General features: G+C 40.2%; 1 protein-coding gene across 1 annotated transcript; it reads right to left on the reverse strand.

The window, feature by feature from the left end:
• Positions 1–2,954: 2,954 nt before the first annotated feature.
• LOC107130290 (immunoglobulin heavy variable 3-48) lies at positions 2,955–17,841 on the reverse strand. The gene is made up of 2 exons (XM_045396754.2): positions 17,717–17,841; positions 2,955–3,373 (listed from the first exon to the last, which is right to left on the reverse strand). The coding sequence occupies exons 1-2, from the start codon at positions 17,760–17,762 to the stop codon at positions 2,955–2,957; spliced, it is 465 nt and encodes a 154-aa protein (XP_045252689.2). The 5' UTR covers positions 17,763–17,841.
• Positions 17,842–18,766: the final 925 nt, after the last annotated feature.

Consider the following 18,766-nt stretch of genomic DNA (forward strand, 5'->3'; position numbering starts at 1 on the left):
GAAAACAACTCAGACCTATAATGATTACATTCTGACAAAAATCAGAACTGGAGAGAGAAAAGTTATGTTTCAAAACATCATACACTTGCCTTTAAATTCTAATCTCTTCAATTGCTTTAAGTATGTGCCTCCATTTTAGACTAACTCTGCCTATTCCTGTGAACCAACCAATGATCTCCAGCTGCAGCTCAGAAGAAACAAAGGGATGGGGAATATAAACATCTGCATCAACATTTTAGTTCTGAGCAATTAGCCTGCAAATCATGCCAGGTGACGGGAATAAACAGGGTGCCCCTAATCCAGAGGTATCTTTGAGAAAATAAGTGCAAGGGAGCTAACAAAAGCCCAGCCCCATGCCCAAATCTCAGCAGGCGTTAACTACAGCCCAGTTATCTGGGCATGTCAGCAGCCTTGGAATTTTTTTTCAAGCTGTCCCTACCACCTTGTTGGGTTTTGATACATGTGTTCTGATAACCCAGTTTGTCTCTTCTCAGCTTCAGGCCATCCAACTCCAAATGGTCATGCTGTGCAGGAAGCATGGTGCCAGCATCTTGGTGAGGACCTCAGAAAGCTTACAATCATGGAGGAAGGCAAAGGGGCAGCAAACAAATTACATAATTAGAGCAGGTACAAGAGAAGAGATGGGGAAAGTCCTAGAGTATTTTAAAGAATTAGATTTCACTTGAACTCAGCACAAACTCAATTGTCACCAAGTGTGCCACATAAAGTCATTTACGAGGGATCTGCCTTCATGACCCAATACCTCTCACCAGACCCCACCTTCAGCATTGGCAATTACATTCATAATGATTCGTAAGCAGAGCCATTTCTGGGAGTCATGGGTTTCCCCGAGAGGTAGCACTCACTTGCACAAGACTCAATTATACTTTGCAGCTTCCTTGCACAGCACACACAGCACAGAAATATAGGAACCTTCCACTCAATCCACCCTTCCTCTCTCCTTCACTCAGAGACAGGCTTCCCTCATATACGATCAACTTCCCAGCTTCATTCCACTCCCCCTGCATTTTCTCTCAAAGGGGTGGATGTTCTTCTTCTAAAAATTCAGGGAAACTTCATTCCGTCTTGGAGGTTTCTGCTTAGAAAACCAATAATAACACAAATGTTACTTGAAAGGGGTCCCAATTCAGGGTGAATCCACAGAGTAAAATGAAAGCGAGTTTATTAGGAAAGTAAAAGAATAAAGATGGCTACTCCACAGGCAGAGCAGTGGTATGGGCTGCTGGTTGTCCATTTTCATGGTTATTTCTTGATTATATGTTAAACAAAGGACGGATTATTCATGAATCCCCCAGAAGTTTCCAAAGCTGAGTATTTCTCCCCTTTTTTAGACCATCTAGGGAAACTTCCTGATGTTGCCATGGCATTTGTAAACTGTCATGGTGCTGGGGGGAGTGTCTTTTAGCTTGTTATTATAATTAGTGTAAAATGAGCAGTGAAGACAAACAGAGGTTACTTTTGTCACTGTCTTGGTTTTGGTGGGCTTTGGCTAGCTTCTTTACTGTAATCTTCATCAGTAAGGTCTTTATGACCTGGATCTTGTGCAGACCTCTTATCTCATCCTGTGATTAAGAACTCCTTAGCTTACAGGGAATGTAGCCCAGCAGGTCTCATTCTTATTTTTCCTAGCCCCTATTCAAGATGAAGTTGTTTTATTTCCAAAGCCTCTGACAAAAACAATGTAGTGAAATATTTATAATATGAGCATCATTATATTGCCAAATATAAAATAAAATATCATAATGGCAACAAACAATTTTATGTGTCACCTTGACTAGACCACTGTCTCATCTACTAAATCACACACTAACCAAGGTGCTGCTCCCATGGCAAAATACAGGGGTTAGTAGAGCCTGCCATTATTCTTTCCTAAGTCACGAAGAGTGTTCTAAATAATCGAGGTGGGGCTGATTCAGTCAGAGCATAACAGAAGATGATGGGACTCCGTGGTGGATGGCAGACGCAGGTCTTCCCAGGAATTCCAGCCTGTCTTTCCCGATGGGCAGCAGTATTGATCTTAGGCTGCCTAGCCAGACCCTACAATTACTATTATCCAGAGCTCACAGCACCATGAAGTGTCCATCTTCAGCTCTCCTCAAAGTCACAGGTGAGAGTCCAAACTCTGTGACAGCGTGAAAAGCTCTAGGTCAGTATCCCATTGGAGAAAACTAGTATTATTCCCTTCATGACTAATGTCCGCTTCATTTTCCAAACCTCTCCATTCACAGAAGACAGCAGGAGAGTGCAGGCAAGGGTGAGTGAGAAAGTCCCCTCAGATTACCCAGGTTCTGCAGACCTGAGCCCTGGGATTTTGAATACAGATAACACATACTCAGTTTTCAGGGAAGAGAAAAAGAAAGGGAGCTGTGAGAATCAAGTCTACAGGGAAGGAAGATGAATTAGCAGAAAGAGAGTTCACTGAATCAGTCTGAGTCACATGTGCACAGTTTTACAAGATGAGGGGGAATAGCTGTGAAAACCATGCGGTTTTAAGGACCCTGATCCTGGGTGAGCCTCTCTCTTGGCTCCTATCAGAACTCAAAGCCTGTTCTAATCAGAGATTCCCATGGAGGTCTCTGCCCTGGGTCTAACTGGAAAACACTCTCCAGGTTCCCCTGAGCATCCTCAGGACTTTTATCCTGTTGACCACGAAATAATTATTTCTGCCCCCAAAATGACACTGTGGGTTCTGTGGAGGTGAGGATGTGTCCTACTGTAAAAAACAAAACAAACAAAACAAAAAAACAGAAACAAAAAGGAAGAAGAGAAGTTTTGCATTCAGAGACATGAAATGTTAGTACAGATCTGGAGACATTCCCTGGGGAAATTTGACAATGAGGCAGCCGCAGACCATGACAGGAAGCCAGGCCTTAGCAGCACCGGCTCCGGCCCGGAGACAGCCCCGAGCTCAGTGTCCGGGCGCCCCCTGGTGGTCACGGGGACCCCTGCAGGGGGGGGGGTTTGTGTCTGGGCGCCCCCTGGTGGTCACGGGGACCCCTGCAGGGGGGTTTGTGTCTGGGCTCACACTGACCTCGCCTCACTGTGTCTCTAGTACAGTAATACACGGCCGTGTCCTCGGCTCTCAGGCTGCTCATTTGCAGAGACAGCGAGTTCTTGGCGTTGTCTCTGGAGATGGTGAATCGGCCCTTCACGGAGTCAGCGTAGTATACGGTTTTACCAGTGTTACTAATGGATGAGACCCACTCCAGTCCCTTTCCCGGAGCCTGGCGGACCCAGGGCATGCCATAATCACCAAAGGTGAATCCAGAGGCTGCACAGGAGAGTCTCAGGGACCCCCCAGGCTGGACCAAGCCTCCCCCAGACTCCACCAGCTGCACCTCACACTGGACACCTGCAAACAAAGAGACACCCTGGTCAAAAACTGCCACACAAATCCACTGTTTCTCTCACTCATATCCTCAACCTCTCTAGTTTTCCCTGAATCACCTTTTAAAATAGCAACAAGGAAAACCCAGCTCAGCCCCAACTCCATGGTCCTCTGTGTTCAGAGCTGATCCCCAAGTGGAAGTTCTTGGAATCCAGGGCTAAGGCTCCTGTCTCAGAGCTGCAGGGTCAGGGTTCAGTTGGTTTTCATTAGTAGAGGGAGGACCCTATTTGCATGTCTCCTAATACATAACAAGCTCTAGGTGGGACGCTTGAGGAGTAGGCTGTACCCACATAAGGCGACGGCGCCCTGCAGAAGTTTTATGACAATGATGGTATTTGGAAAATATGCTGTCTTATGAAATTGTGCTGTGATAAACACTTTGCCATGATCACCCTATTTCATTTTTAAATATTTGTGTAAGCTATGTTATGTAGGAGTCAGTATTTTCTCCATTTACGGATGTGGAAGTGAACCCACACATGGAAGGGACTCTGTGTACATCTAGGAGCTCACGTCTGGAATGAGTGAACCCCAGTAACTCGCCCCGTGCTCCTCATCACTGGCTGTGACTGCTCCTTAACCAACTCCAGGACAAAGCTGGATGTGTTAGTGTTTTTATCAGAACCCACTTTCCATAATAAGAGCGCATGTGGTTTTGCTGCACTCCAGCACTTGCCTGAAAATATGGAGAGAACTAGGGTCCAGGCACATTAATTTAATTTTAATCAGGTACTTCTGACAGTTAACTTATTTTTTCTGTCTTTCTAAGTTTCCATTTGTTTGCTTGTAATACATTTTATGATGCTTAATTGAAAGGTAATATACTTCACACATTTAAAATGTACAATTAATAAACACGATGTGACTGTCATCATCATCAAGAGAGTGGACAAGTGAATTCTTCTCAATGTTTCCTCTTGTTCTACTGTATTCCTCCTCCTCTCCCCTTCCCTTCTACCATTTCCCCAGGCAACTACTGATCTTCATTATGTTACTTTAGATTCATTTTTATTTATCAGAATTTATAAAAATGAAATAACATAGTATATATTCTTATTTGTTTGGCTTATTTTACTCAACATAAATACTTAGATATTTTACCTTGTTGTTCTGTGTCTCAGGCATTAATTTATTATAAGTGATGGGTAGTATTCCAGTGAACACATTTACCATAATTTGTTTTTCTATTAAGCAGCTTAACAACATTTACATTCTTTTATTACTCTGGGTCTTACTAAAAAATCTTCTACACAGCTTGGAAATGGACATAGATGAATAATATATTTTACTTATTTTTTCAACAACAATATCAACAATAACACATAGACAGAGAAGCTGGAATTTTTCAATTTTTGGGGGGGGACTGAGTCTCACTCTGTTGCCCATGCTGGAGTGAAATGGTACGACTTGCAAACTCTGCCTCCTGGGTTCAAGCGATTCTCCCTTCTCAGCCTCCTGAGTAGCTGGGATTACAGGTGCGCGCCACCATGCTAGGCTAACATTTTTGTATTTTTAGTAGAGACAGGTTTTACCATGTTGGCCAGGCTGGTCTCAAACTCCTGACCTCAGGTGATCCATTCACCTCGGCCTCCCAAAGCATTAGGATTCCAGGTGTGAGCCACTGCAACCAGCCAAATTTTTTTTCATAATACTTTAGATACTTGAAGTTTTAACATAAACATCAAATGTGAAATCTAGGGAGAGACAAGTTGAGACTTGTTGAGAGTAACAAAACTGGGGTATGAGTTGAATTGAGGCAGCATATGTCATAAAATGTAGGCTGCTACAAGATAAAAACACACTTATGCATTGGATTGCTTGAAGTCAAGTGTGGTAAATGTGCTATAGTGTGAATTTCTAAGAGACCACATCCTGAAGAGCTTTCCTATTCTATTGACTCCCTTTCCCCCAGAATGGGGACAGTCAAAGAAATCTTTCAGTCCCAATGTGTCTGTCTAGGAGGGAAAAAGTGCCCACACTTCTGAAAAGCATTCAGACCCACCCCATTGGAGAACTAAGAAATTACTCTGCAGGGGCAAGCCACCAAAACCAGTATCTTGGGGGCACCGCTTAGGAACTGAGATGGGAAAAGGGGTCTTCACCTGAGTTCCATTGAGAACTACCTCCCCTCTCTTTCTTATTTAATCAGAGCCCTAATCTGCAGTTCAAGTCAGCAAATCTGGAAGGTGATAACACCAAAAGAGAACATTGGAGCTGTGGGAGGGAACAACTGGGGAAAACAAGAGGACTCCACCCCTGGGGAAAGAGCGAGAACACACAGACGGACATCTCATCTGGAGGAAGTTCAGAAACCCTGGAAAGCTGACACCCAGACTCAGGATCACAATATGAACCCAGGAAAGGTCAGAAAATCTCCCTTTATTCTATAGCTTTCCACTAGTTTCACAATTGTCACTTAAATAACATTTTAATCCACCTAAGGGAGCTGAATATGATTCTCTGGAAGAGGGAACAAGGTGAAGTGGCAAAGCCAAGCAGGAAAGAAAAATAAGCTATCACTGGAGGATCTGAAGTCTCTGGTGGACATAGAAGAACAGACTTCAACTCTGACGTCCACTGCAAAAGAAAATGTCAAATGTAGCTCTGAGAAGATTCACAGACACTTCCACAATAAAGTCCTGGCAAAGATAAAGTGTGATCCAATACAGGCAGAAAATGCATAAAATGAAATAATAGACCAATAACAACTATCCATCCCAACATGTGTGGCTATCAACAATTATTACGTACATTAATGAGAAATACCAAAGTTGTAATAAATGAATGATCAACATGAGATTTGTAAATGATACAGATATTATAATGATCTAGTTAAACCATATATGTAAAGTAGCTCTAATTCATATGCAAGAATCTCTTAAAGCAACCGTGAACATAATGCAGGACTAAATAGGCAACTGAAATATCAAAATACTAAGAAGAAATCAAATGGAAATGCATAAGAAATCAAAAGGAATGCCGTATAAACATCGAGCCAGCTTTGGGCACAGTCCTCAGTAGAGCTGGCTCAGCTTTTAAATGAAACCATGTGCTTAAAATGTCACTAGAAATTTCACGAAGTAAATTGCAAAGAAAAGAAAGTGAAGAAAGAAACCAAACATTAATATCAAAATTATAGTATATGTATATTTTAAATCTGAGAAGGAGAAATTATAAATACAGAGAAAGTATTTGAAAAAATAATGGCTAAGAATTTTCCGCATTTTGTGAAAGACACTGAACTACAGATCCTAGAATCACAGAGAACCCCAAGCAGAGTAAACACAAACCGACACAGACACACACATCACACATACACCACGGACAGAGTGGTACACAAGAAAAAGCTTACACATCACAGACAACATACACCTTTCCTGAACTTTATTCATCCTACTTAGTTGTTTGAAAACTATTTACATTTTTAGTAATAAGTAGTAGTCTAAAATTAAAATATATTATTTTATGCCTAAGTCTGTCTATACTTAGCATGATCAAATACACAGTTTGGTGCAAATGAATGTAACTACGTTGTTAGTTAATTCGCTATTTCAAAGAAAAATGGTATTTATTCCTGTCTCTGTGTTGAATCATCTGTAATGTATGCCAATGAAATTATTTTTAATTAAAGAGTGTTTTAAGTGGGTATATAATAACTGTTTATACTCACGGGTACATTGTGACATTTCAATACATGTGTGCCTTGAGGTATGACCAAAATCAGAACAATGAGCCAATTAATCAGCTCAGACACTAACATTAATTTGTGTTGGTAGCATACAAAGTTCTCTCTTCTGATTACGTGTAAACAGAAAACGTACAATATGTTGTTAGCTGTAATCACCATACTGTACTGTGGGACACTACAGCACATCCCTCCTGTCTACCTGTGATTGTGCGTTTGTTAACAAAACTCTTCTTATCTTTCAGTTTCCCCCCATTCCCAGCCTCTCATAACCACTACTCTACTATTTACTTCTGGAACATCAACTTCTTAAAAAATTCCATATAACACAGAAACGCTGTGTTTATTTGTCTGTGTCTGGCTTGTTTCACTCAAGATAACGATGTCCACTTCCATCAATGTTGCTTCAAACGGCAGAATTTCATTGTTAAGGCTGAATAATATTCCATTGTGTAAATACATCACGTTTTATTTATCCGTTCAACTGTTGATGGACACATACGTTGACTTCATATCTTAGCTATTGTGATTAGGGCTGCAGTAAACATAGGTGTACAGGTATCTCTCCAATATTAGTTTTTTCTTTTAATTATTTAAATAGGTATATGCTCAGCAGTTGGATTGCTGGATTATATGGTAGTTCCATTTTTTTTTCCCTTGATGGCTGTACTAATTCACATTTCCACCAGTGGTCTATAAGAGTTTTCCTTTATAGGCATCCTGGCCAGATTTTGATATTTATTTATTTATTTATTTATTGTCCTTCAGACAACAGACTTTCTAGCCGAGATGAAGGGTGAAAAGACATCTTATTGTGAATTTGCATTTTCCTAAATATTATCTACATATGATCTGTTTGCCCTTTGCATGTCTCTTTTTTTTTTTTTTTTTTTTTTTGACGCGAGTTTCACTCTTGATGCCCAGGCTGGAGTGCAATGGTGCGATCTTGGCTCACTGCAACCTCCGCCTCCCGGGTTCAAGCGATTCTCCTGCCTCAGCCTCCTGAGTAACTGGGATTACAGATGTGCACCACAACGCCCAGGTAATTTTGTATTTTTAGTAGAGACAGGGTTTCTCTATGTTGGTGAGGCTGGTGTCAAACTCCTGACTTCAGATGATCCGCCCACCTCGGCCTCCCAAAGTGCTGGGACTACAGGCGTGAGCCACAGCACCTGGGTTTGTCCAGGCTTTTTCGGTCCTTCAGAGAATTGAACAGTCATCTCCTCCCCTGTTCTCACCAATTTTCATATTTGTGTGTGACCCTTGAGAATGTCATTGCCATGTCTTACTACATAATAGAAGTCCAATCTGGCATGAAGCTAACGTGCTGGGTGTGTCAGTGTAGAACTGGGCAAAGAAACTGCCTGCATACATGAACTGTTGCATTATCCAGGCCTGGAGCTTCTCACGTCTAGGCTTTGCATTTTATCCGTGATTTTCTCTGTTGTTAGTCAGTACAAATGTTATTTTTAACTTTCTACTGAAATAGCCTCACATAACAATCTAGAGGCATAAAGATTAAAAAATAACTTATTTGGAAATTAACCCAGGTTCCAGGTGAGGCCATAGTTAGTTTGTGGTGATAGTGAGACAGGGAGAAGCATGGCTGGAAGCTATGACTGTGCTCATAAATGCTTCATGTTAATAGGGAAGACCCTGGACATACAAGGGAATTAGACACTCCCACTGATAACCTTGACCTAATATAATTTTGTGAATCATGCTCAACAATAAAACTCTAGGTTTTTGACTAAAATTGATGTTACTAATGTAAGCTTTTCCTTAGAACACAGTCCTCTATCTGATGTAAAATCAGCCCAGATGGCAGAAGTGATTATATTTATTAGAATTTTCCAATTTGTCAAACTAGAAAATAAACACGTTTGAGGGCAGTGCATGGCATTGGGCTGCTTTGTGAACAAAAGAGCATCTCACATACTCTGGAACACCCACCAAAATGGACAAGTTAGGGAACTCTTAGATGCATTCCGTTATCCCAGATTCTGGGCAAATATAAAGGTGGAATTCAATGCAAAAAGTGGTAACACTGAAGCTAAGAAAACTGCCACACCAGGTCATATCCTCAGAAGAGAAAACTGCTGAGAGAGTCACAGATGTTATTTACAAATATCAATGCTTAGTCCCTGATTTTAAATAAAAATGAATGAAAATATCTAGTTATCATCTTTGCTTAGATAATTTGTGCCATATTATTACAAATGTTTTTTTTGTATTTCAACTCTACAATTTATAGACAAATTGGTTATCCGATAAATAAACACTTTGAGGAATCAGCAGAGGTTGACTCTTGATGAGGTGTGACGAGTTAGCCACACAATCCTGGGAGAATTCTAACATTGGGACCGAGACAGAATCGAGCCACAGGGCCCTTTGGACACATTTAGGAAACTTTCCTCTATTTCCACCCTTAAGGGGATGTGAATATATTTTATTTATCATTTATCTGTGTTCTCTGTGTCTTGAAATAATTCTTTGACAAAAGACTTCAGCCCTTTCAGTTGATTAAAAGCTTCTGCATTTTGTGTTTTTAGCCTGTGACCTGCCAGATTTTGCATGAACTGAGTGAAGCCTGGGTGGATACAAGAGAGAAGGGGATAAAGAGAGGTGGATTACTGAATTCAGATATATAGTTATATAGGAGAAATAAAACCTAAATGTCTGATAGATCAGTAAGGTGACTATAGTTAACAATAATCTAATGTACACATTAAAATAGCTAGAAAACAGTCATTCCAATGTGCCTAGCATAAAGAAAATATACATGTTTAACATGATAGATATATCAATCCTGATCTGATCTTTACACATTTATGAATGTATCAATATATTACATGTTCCCATAAAATAGGCATGTCTATTATGTGCCAATAAAATAAATAAATAATCTTTGTGGCATGTTTTTACAAAAATGTTAAAAAGCTCTTCAGTTTATATAAAAATACAAAAGCCCTTAAATAGCCAAAGTAATTTTGGGCAAAATTTAACTCATATTCTGTAATTTCAAAATCAAATCTATATAAATCAAAACCGTATAATGCTGACATTTAAACAGACATATAATCCGATGGAACATTGTGGACAACCTGGGAATCAACCCATTCCTTCCCAATAAACTGATCTTTGACAAATTGCCAAGGACACACAATAGAGAAAAAACAGTCTCTTCAACAAGCGGTGTGAAAACTGGGCATCCATATGTAGAAGAAAAAAAATGGACCTTACCTCACACAATACAGAGAAATCAGGTAAAAACGGATTCAAGACTTAAAAAGACCTGAAAATGTGGTACGAAGGTATCCAAGTATGGTTTCGAACAAAATGTAAATTAGTACAGCCATTATGAAAAACAACATGAAGATTACTCAGTGAATTGAACATAGAATATACCCACTTCTGAGTATGCATCTAGAGAAAATAAAAGAAGTGTGTCAAGTATATGTTCATTGTGAGATTATTCCCAATAGCTTAGATATGGAAAATAAGTCAATATCCATCTATGAACGAACAGACAAAATGTGGCTTACGCCTACATAAAAGTGAACGTTATTCAGCCTTTGAAAACAAGGAAATTCTTACATTTACAACACATAGAGAACATTATGCTAAGTGGAATAAGCCAGACACAGAAAGACAAATGCTGCGTGATCTCATTTATATGTAGAATCTAAAATATTCAAGCTCTCCGAAGCGCAGTAGAATAGTAGTTCCCAGGGATTGGAAGGAGGAAAAAATTGGGTGATGTTTGTCAAAGGGTGAAAACATCAAGTCGATGTGGTTTGGCTCTGTGTTCCCACTCAAATCTCATGTTAAATTGTAATCCCTGCATGTTGAAGGAAGGGCCTAATATAAGGTGACTGGGTCATGGGGTGGCCTTCCTCTTTGCTGTTCTCCTGAAAAAATTCTCAAGAGATCTGATGTTTTAAAAGTGTGGCACTTCCCCGCTCACTTGCTGTCTCTCTCCTGCCACCATGTGAAGAAGGTTCTTGCTTCCCCTTCACCTTCTGCCATCATTGTGTGTCCTGATGCCTCCCAGTAATACTTCCTGTTTAGCCTGCAGAACTGTGAGCCAACTAAACCTCTTTGCTTCATAAATTACTCAGTCTCAGGTAGTTCTTAATAGCAGTGTGAGAATGGACTAATACAGAAAATTTGCACCAGGAGTGGGCACTGCTATTAAGATACCTAAAAATGTGGAAGTGACTTTGTAACTGGGTAATGGGCAGAGGTTGGGAAAGTTTGGAGGGCTCACAAGAAGACAGGGAGATGTGGAAATGTTCGAAACGTCATGGAAGCTTGTTGAATGGTTTTGACCAAAATGCTGATAGTGATATGGACAATAAAGTCCAGGCTGAGGTGATCTGAAATGAAGAGGAAGAACTTCTTGCTAACCAAAGTAGAGCTTACACACTTTTAACTGAGATACTCCATTAGGGCTCAGCCCCTGCGTCAGACTTCTACCTGAATATCTAGGCATTTTCATACATCATCTGAAATCTAGGAGGAGGTTCCCAAACCTCAACTCTTGCCTTATGTGCACCAGCAGACGCAACACCACGTGGAAGCAACCAAAGCTTAGAGCTTGCACCCTCTGAAACAATGGCCTGAGCTGTACCTTGGTCCCTTTTAGCCATGGCTGGCATGAGAGGGACAGGACACAGGACGCTTGCATTGCTTTAGCAAAAAGACTATTGGCATTTTGCCCCTGCCCTAGAGGTCTGAGAAATGTTGAACTAGGGAGAGATGATTTAAGAGATCTGGCAGAAGAAATTTCTAAGTAGCAAAGCATTCAAGATTTGCCCTGGCTGTTTCTGAAAATATAAGTCATATGCATTCACAAAGAGATGGTCCGAAATGTGAACTTAGGTTGAAAAGGGAAGCAGAGTATAAGAGGTTGAAAAAAAAATTGCAGCCTGTCCATGTGGTAGACAAGAAGATCCCATTTCTTGGGGAGCAATTCAAGCTGGCTGCAGAAATTTGTGTTAGGTCATGAGGAACCCAAAGGGATAAATGTCTCCAGAGCATTTCAGAGATCTTTGCTGCAGCCTCTCCCATCACAGGTCCAGAAGCTCAGTAGACAAAGATGGTTCCATGATCCAGGCCCAGGACTCGACTGCTCTGTGCAGCCTCGAGACACAACAGCTTACATCCCTGTCCTTCTCATGCCAGCCATGGCTAAAAGGAGCCAAGGTACAGCTCAGGCCATTGCTTCAGAGCGTGCAAACCGTAAGGTTTGCTTCCTTCCACGTGGTGGTGAGCCTGCTGGTGCACATAAGGCAAGAGTTGAGGTTTGGGGACCTCCTCCTAGATGTCAGATGATGTAGGAAAATGCCTGGATATTCAGGCAGAAGTCTGATGCAGGGGCTGAGCCCTAATGGAGTATCTCAACTAGGCCAGTGTAGAAGAAAAATATGGTGTTGAATCTCCCACACAGAGTTCCCACTGGGGCACTGCCTAGTGGACCTGTGATAAGAGCGCCACCTTCCTTCAGACCCCAGAATTGTAGATCTACAACAGCTTGCATGGTGTGCCTGGAAAAGCCATAGGAACTCAATGGCAGCCTACGAGAGCAGCCATGGGGACTGTACCCTACAGAGCCACAGGGTGGAGCTTCCCAAGGCCTTGGGAGACAACCTCTTGCATCAGTGTGTCCTGGATGTGAGACATGAAGTAAATGGAAATTATTTTGGAGCTTTATGATGTAATGACTGCCCTGCTGGGTTTTGGACTTGCATGGGGCCTGTAGCTCCTTTGTTGTGGCCAATTTCTCCCATTTGGAATGGGAGCATTTACGCAGTCCATGCACCCCATTGTATCTTGGAAGTAACTTACTTTTGATTTTACAGGTTTATAGGTGGAAAAACTTACCTTTTCTCAAAGGAGACTTTAGAGTGTAGATTTTTGTGATAATGCTGAAATGAGTTAAGACTGGAAGACTGTTGAGAGGGGATAACTATATTTTGCAATGTGAGAAGGACATGAGATTTGTGATGGGCCAGGGGTGGAATGATATGGTTTCACTCTCTGCTTCCACCCAAATCTCACGTCCAATTTTAATGCCCAAGTGTTGTAGGAAGGGTCTGATGGGGAGTGATTGAATCATAGGGTTGGCCTTCCCCTTTGCTGTTCTTGTGATAGAGTTCTCACAAGATCTCATGGTTTAAAAGTGTGGCACTTCTCCCCTTGCTCTTTCTCTCTCTCCCCTGCCAGCATGTGAAGAAGGTCCTTGCTTCCCCTTCAGTTTCCATGATGACTGTAAGTTTCCTGATGCCTCCCAGTGATGCCTCCTGTTAAGCTGGTAGAACTATAAGCCAACTAAACCACTTTTCTTCATAAATTAAATTTCTCAGTCTCAGGTAGTTCCTTATATTTGGGTGAAAATGGACTAAAACACAGGTTGAAATAGTTCTAGAGATCAAACATACAGCAATGTGACTATACTAATGAATACTGTAAAACGTATCTTTCGCCAGAGAGTAAATCTTAGGTGTTTTTTTCACACACACACAATAAATTAAAGGCACAAAATGATAACTCTCTGAGATGATAGGCATGCCAATTACCTTGATCATGATGAGCATTTCCCCAAGTATATCAAGACATCAAGTGGTGTACCTTAAATACATACAATTTTATTTGTCGGTGATAGCTCCATAAAGCTGAAAAGTTATAATGCATGCTTATATTAACACATATTTTATCAAAAACATGTGAGAATATAAACAGAATAACTTGTATGAAGATATTTATAATAGTTTTGTTTATATTTTTATTGGAAACAAATTTAAATTCCATCAACAGGAAAATGGGTATATATATAGTCACTTATTCACTTAATGAACCAATTTATTTATTTAATAAACTGTCATTTATTAATGTAATGGACTGATTCAGATATGAAATACCTACATGTGTATGAGTACATACGTATGTATTTATACATGATGACAAAACCTTGATAGATGCAATTACATGAATGAACCTCACAAACAGCAAAAGTAGCTCCTTACAAAAAATGATCTATAATATTTGATTCCATTTATATGAACTTCGAAACAAAAAAAATGGAGCTATAGTGACCGAAATCAGAACATTTTTCTATTTGCATTTCTCTAACGATTAATGATGCTTAGCATTTTAAAAATATATTTGCTGGTCACTTGTATATATTCTTTTGTGAAGTGTCTGTTTGTGTCATTTGCCCATGTATTAGTCCATTTTCAAACTGCTGATAAAGACATAACCGAAACTGGGAAGAAAAAGAGTTTTAATTCGACTTACATATCCATGTGGCTGGGGAGGCCTCAGAAGCATGGCAGGAGGCAAAAGGCACTCCTTAGCTGGTGGTGGCAAGAGAAAATGAAGAAGAAGCAAAAGCAGGAACCGCTGATAAACCCATCAGATCTCGTGAGATTTATTCACTATCACGAGAACAGCACAGGAAAAATGGGCCCCCATGATTCAATGACCTTCCCCTGGGTACCTCCTACAACATGTGGGAATTCTGGGAGATAAAATTCAAGTTGAGATTTGGGTGGGGACACAGACCAACAATATCAGCCCATTTTTAATAGGGTTATTTGTTTTTGCTTCTTGATTTGCATTTAAATTTCCTATAGATTCTGGATATTAGGACTTTCTTGGATGCAACATTTGTGAATATCTTCTAACATTTTGTAGGTATTTTTGGATGCATTTTGGATACTTAGCCAAAAATTCTTTGTCAAAGCTGGGGTCGAGAAGAATATTTCCTAGGTTGTCTTCAAGGATTTTATGGTTTGAAGTCTTACATTTAAATAGTTCATCAATTTTGAGTTAATTTTACATATGTTGAAGGTAGACGTCCAGCTTCAATCTTCATCTTATGGCTAGCCAGTTGTCCCAACACAATTTGTTGAACAGCACCATTTATTTACTTCCTTACTGCTTGTTTTCGCCTGCCTTATCAAAGGTCAGATGATTGTAGCTGTGCGGCCTCAGAAGGTGCAACCACTCAGAGTGGCTGTCACTAAAAAGACAAAATACAATGGATGCTGGTGGGGCTGTGGAGAAAAGAGAACACTTACACTGTTGATAGGAAGAAGAATTAGTCTTGGCCACTTTGGAAAGCAGACTGGAGATGTCTCAAAGAACTTAAAACAGAGATATCATTTTACCCAGCAATTCCACTACTGGGTATACACTAAAAAGTAGTCAAATCATTCTTTATTTGTGAACACATTTGTCAGAAACCCTCAAACTGTACATTGAAAATCTATGCATTTTTATGTTAATTTTATCTAATAAAAAAAGAACATAGACAATTGTGGGCAATATTTTGTAGTGAAATTAAAATCTTCATAAAATATATATGAAAATTCAAATACAAAATGTAAATGTGATTTTTACAATAATTATTAAAATGCATTCAGCTATACTAGAATAAAATCCCAGGAATAAGAAAGATAAAAGTGATATATTTAAATGAAAAATTAATAAACACAAATTTCACAGATAATTATAACCTGTCTAAAAACATGTGGAACCTTTTATATTATTAGTTATGCAAAATTTAAAAACTAGTGATATATTTTAACCTGTTTTATCAGGAAAAATTACAAATATTTTGTGTAAAATCATAACTGGGACAGCCAACAGGAAAATAACAATATTTGCAAGCACATGTTTTAAATGTTAATATATTCTCAATGTTGGCCCAGTTATTACAGCTGAAATTTGTAATTATATCATGGATTTGTTTGAGTCCTTGGAAAAAAGAATTTTAAGAGATGACTTAGAGTAGAGGAATAATCTCCAATACGGAGATGTTAGTATCTCACCTATAAAGAAATTGAAAGTACATAATGTATGTAAAGTCCTGATAAGAAACCCTGTCCCATGGAAAAGGGCTTATCCTATTTGGTTGTGATACATTTACTGTTAAAATTATCACCTTCATGATGTTTTGGAATATTAAAGCAAAGCGTGATGAATTGAAGGTGATGTTGCTTGTTTGGTACAACAGCGGGGTGCAGATAATGAAGAGCCCTGTGGTCCCGAGGAAATGGCCTAATCCAAGGAGAGGGAGGCTCCAGGTCATGTGGACTCACACTGGGCACCTGCTTCTGCCCGTCCCGCAGCCACTCCCTGAAGCCTTCAGGAGACAGGGGTGCCGATGGGCCCTTGAGACGATCCAATGAGATCCGGAAGTGAAGAAAAAGATAATGATCTGGGATAGATTTTAAAATTTAAAATAGAAATTTTATTGTAAATTCACAAATTACTGTTGTTTATATTCACCAGGTAAGAAGCAATGTTATGATTTGTGAATGTAATGTGGACTAAGAAAATTAAGAAATATAATTATCATTCATCACTTCAAATTCTGATCATTTATTGTGACATTTCAAATGTAGTCTTAGCTCTTTTGAAATGAACAATATAGAACTTTTAAATTAGCAAATATAAATCAATTCACGTAAACAAGTAAAAATAAATCAATTATGAATTACTCTAATAATTTATATGTTTGTCATCATTAAGTTTGTTTCTTTAGGACATATTTTCAGAATTATTTTATCGGAATGTTTAATATGAATACCTACACATATATGCATAGATCTGTGTATTTACGCATCTTTCTTTTTTTTTTTATTTTTTGAGATAGAGTCTCACTCTGTCACCCAGGCTCGAGTGCAGTGGCCCAATCATGGCTCACTGCAACCTCCACCTCCAGGGGTCAAGCAATTATCCTGCCTCAGTTTCCCGAGTAGCTGAGATTACAGGTGTGAGCCACCATACCCGGCCTATACATCTTTCTGTGTGTATAAATATATGTCCCTATAGCTATGCAGTTGCTAATGTCAACAAATGTTAATAAAAGTCTGGAAGAATCAGTGCAAATAATTAGCAATGTATATTTCTTGAAAGTATGTATTTTAAAAATCTATATGGAATTTTAATAATATTTTAACACTAACGATAACAAATTCATAATAAATACAAGTAAGGAAATATCACAGCCTAGAATGCTCCAGAGTTCTGCAAACACAAACCTGACTTTTCCAGCTGAGGACAAAGGAAACCTCCGCCTGCACCTGCTCCTGGGACCTGTCCCGTCCTCAGTGGGTCCCGGGCGCCCCCTGGTGGCCCCGCGCGCACCTGCAGGGAGGTTTGTGTCTGGGCTCACACTGACCTCGCCTCACTGTGTCCCTAGTACAGTAATACACGGCCGTGTCCTCGGTTTTCAGGCTGCTCATTTGCAGATAGGCGATGCTTTTGGAATCATCTCTGGAGATGGTGAATCTGCCTTTCACAGACGCGGCGTATTCTGCTGTCCCACCGTAAGCTTTGCTTCTAATGAAACCCACCCACTCCAGCCCCTTCCCTGGAGCCTGGCGGACCCAGTACATGTAGTGGTCACTGAAGGTGAATCCAGAGGCTGCACAGGAGAGTCTCAGGGACCCGCCAGGCTGGACCAAGCCTCCCCCAGACTCCACCAGCTGCACCTCACACTGGACACCTGCGAACACAGAGACACCAAGGTCAGAAACTGCCACACATATCCACTGTTTCTCTCACTCATGTCCCCTCACACTCAGTATCTCTAGTTCTCCATGAATTACCTTTTAAAAGAGCAACAAGGAAAACCCAGCTCAGCCCCAACTCCATGGTTGGTGGTCTGTGTTCAGTGCTGGTCACCAAGTGGAAACTCCTGGGAATCCTAGACTGGGTCTCCTCTCCCAGAGCTGCAGGGTCAGGGCTGGGCTGGTTTTCATCAGCAGAGGGAGGACGGTATTTGCATGTCTCCTACTATATAGGAAGCTCTGGGGTGGGACGCCTGAGGAGAGGACGGGCCCAGATAGGATGACTGTGCCTTGCAGGAGGTTGGTGACTATGATGGTATTTGGAAAATATGTTGTCTTATAAAATTATGCTGTGATAAACACTTTGAACTGATCACCCTATTTTATTTGTACATACTTGTGTAAATTATGTTTTGTCACAGCCAATGGTTTCTCCACTTACACATGTGGAAGTAAACCACACATGGAAAAGGTGCTCTGTATGTGTCTAAGGGCTCATGTCTGGGATGAGTAAGCCCCGGTACCTGCGCCTGTGCCCCACTTACTCCCTGAAGCAGCTCCAGGACAGAGCTGGGGGTGCCTAGCGTGGTTGTGGATCCCACTTTCTCTAGTGAGAACATGTGTGATTGTGCTGCATTCTAGCATTCACCTAAAAATACGGTGAGAACTAAGGTTAGGCAGATACATTTCTAAGTATTTTTGAAATTTAACATACATTTTTTCTTTCTATCACTCCTTTCTTGTCTAAGTTTCCAGTTGTTTGCTTGTGATACATTTTATAAGTTTAGTTTACATGCAATAAACTTTCACATATTTAAAATGTACAATTAATAAACATGAGGTAACTGTTATCATTATCAAGGTGGACAAGAGAATTCTCAGCATTTCCTTTTCCTCTTTTATATTCTTCCTCCTTTTCCCTTTCTTCTTTCTACCATTTCCCTGGCAACTACTGATCTTTACATTGCTGCCAAGTCATTTTAATTTATCAGAATGTATAAAAATGAAATAGCATGGTATATATTCCTATTTGTTTGGCCTACCTTAAGTGATTACGTATTTCACCTTGTAGTTGGGTATAGCAGACTT

This window comes from Macaca fascicularis, chromosome 7, assembly GCF_037993035.2.
Source record: "Macaca fascicularis isolate 582-1 chromosome 7, T2T-MFA8v1.1".
Classification (NCBI taxonomy): Eukaryota; Metazoa; Chordata; class Mammalia; order Primates; family Cercopithecidae; genus Macaca; species Macaca fascicularis.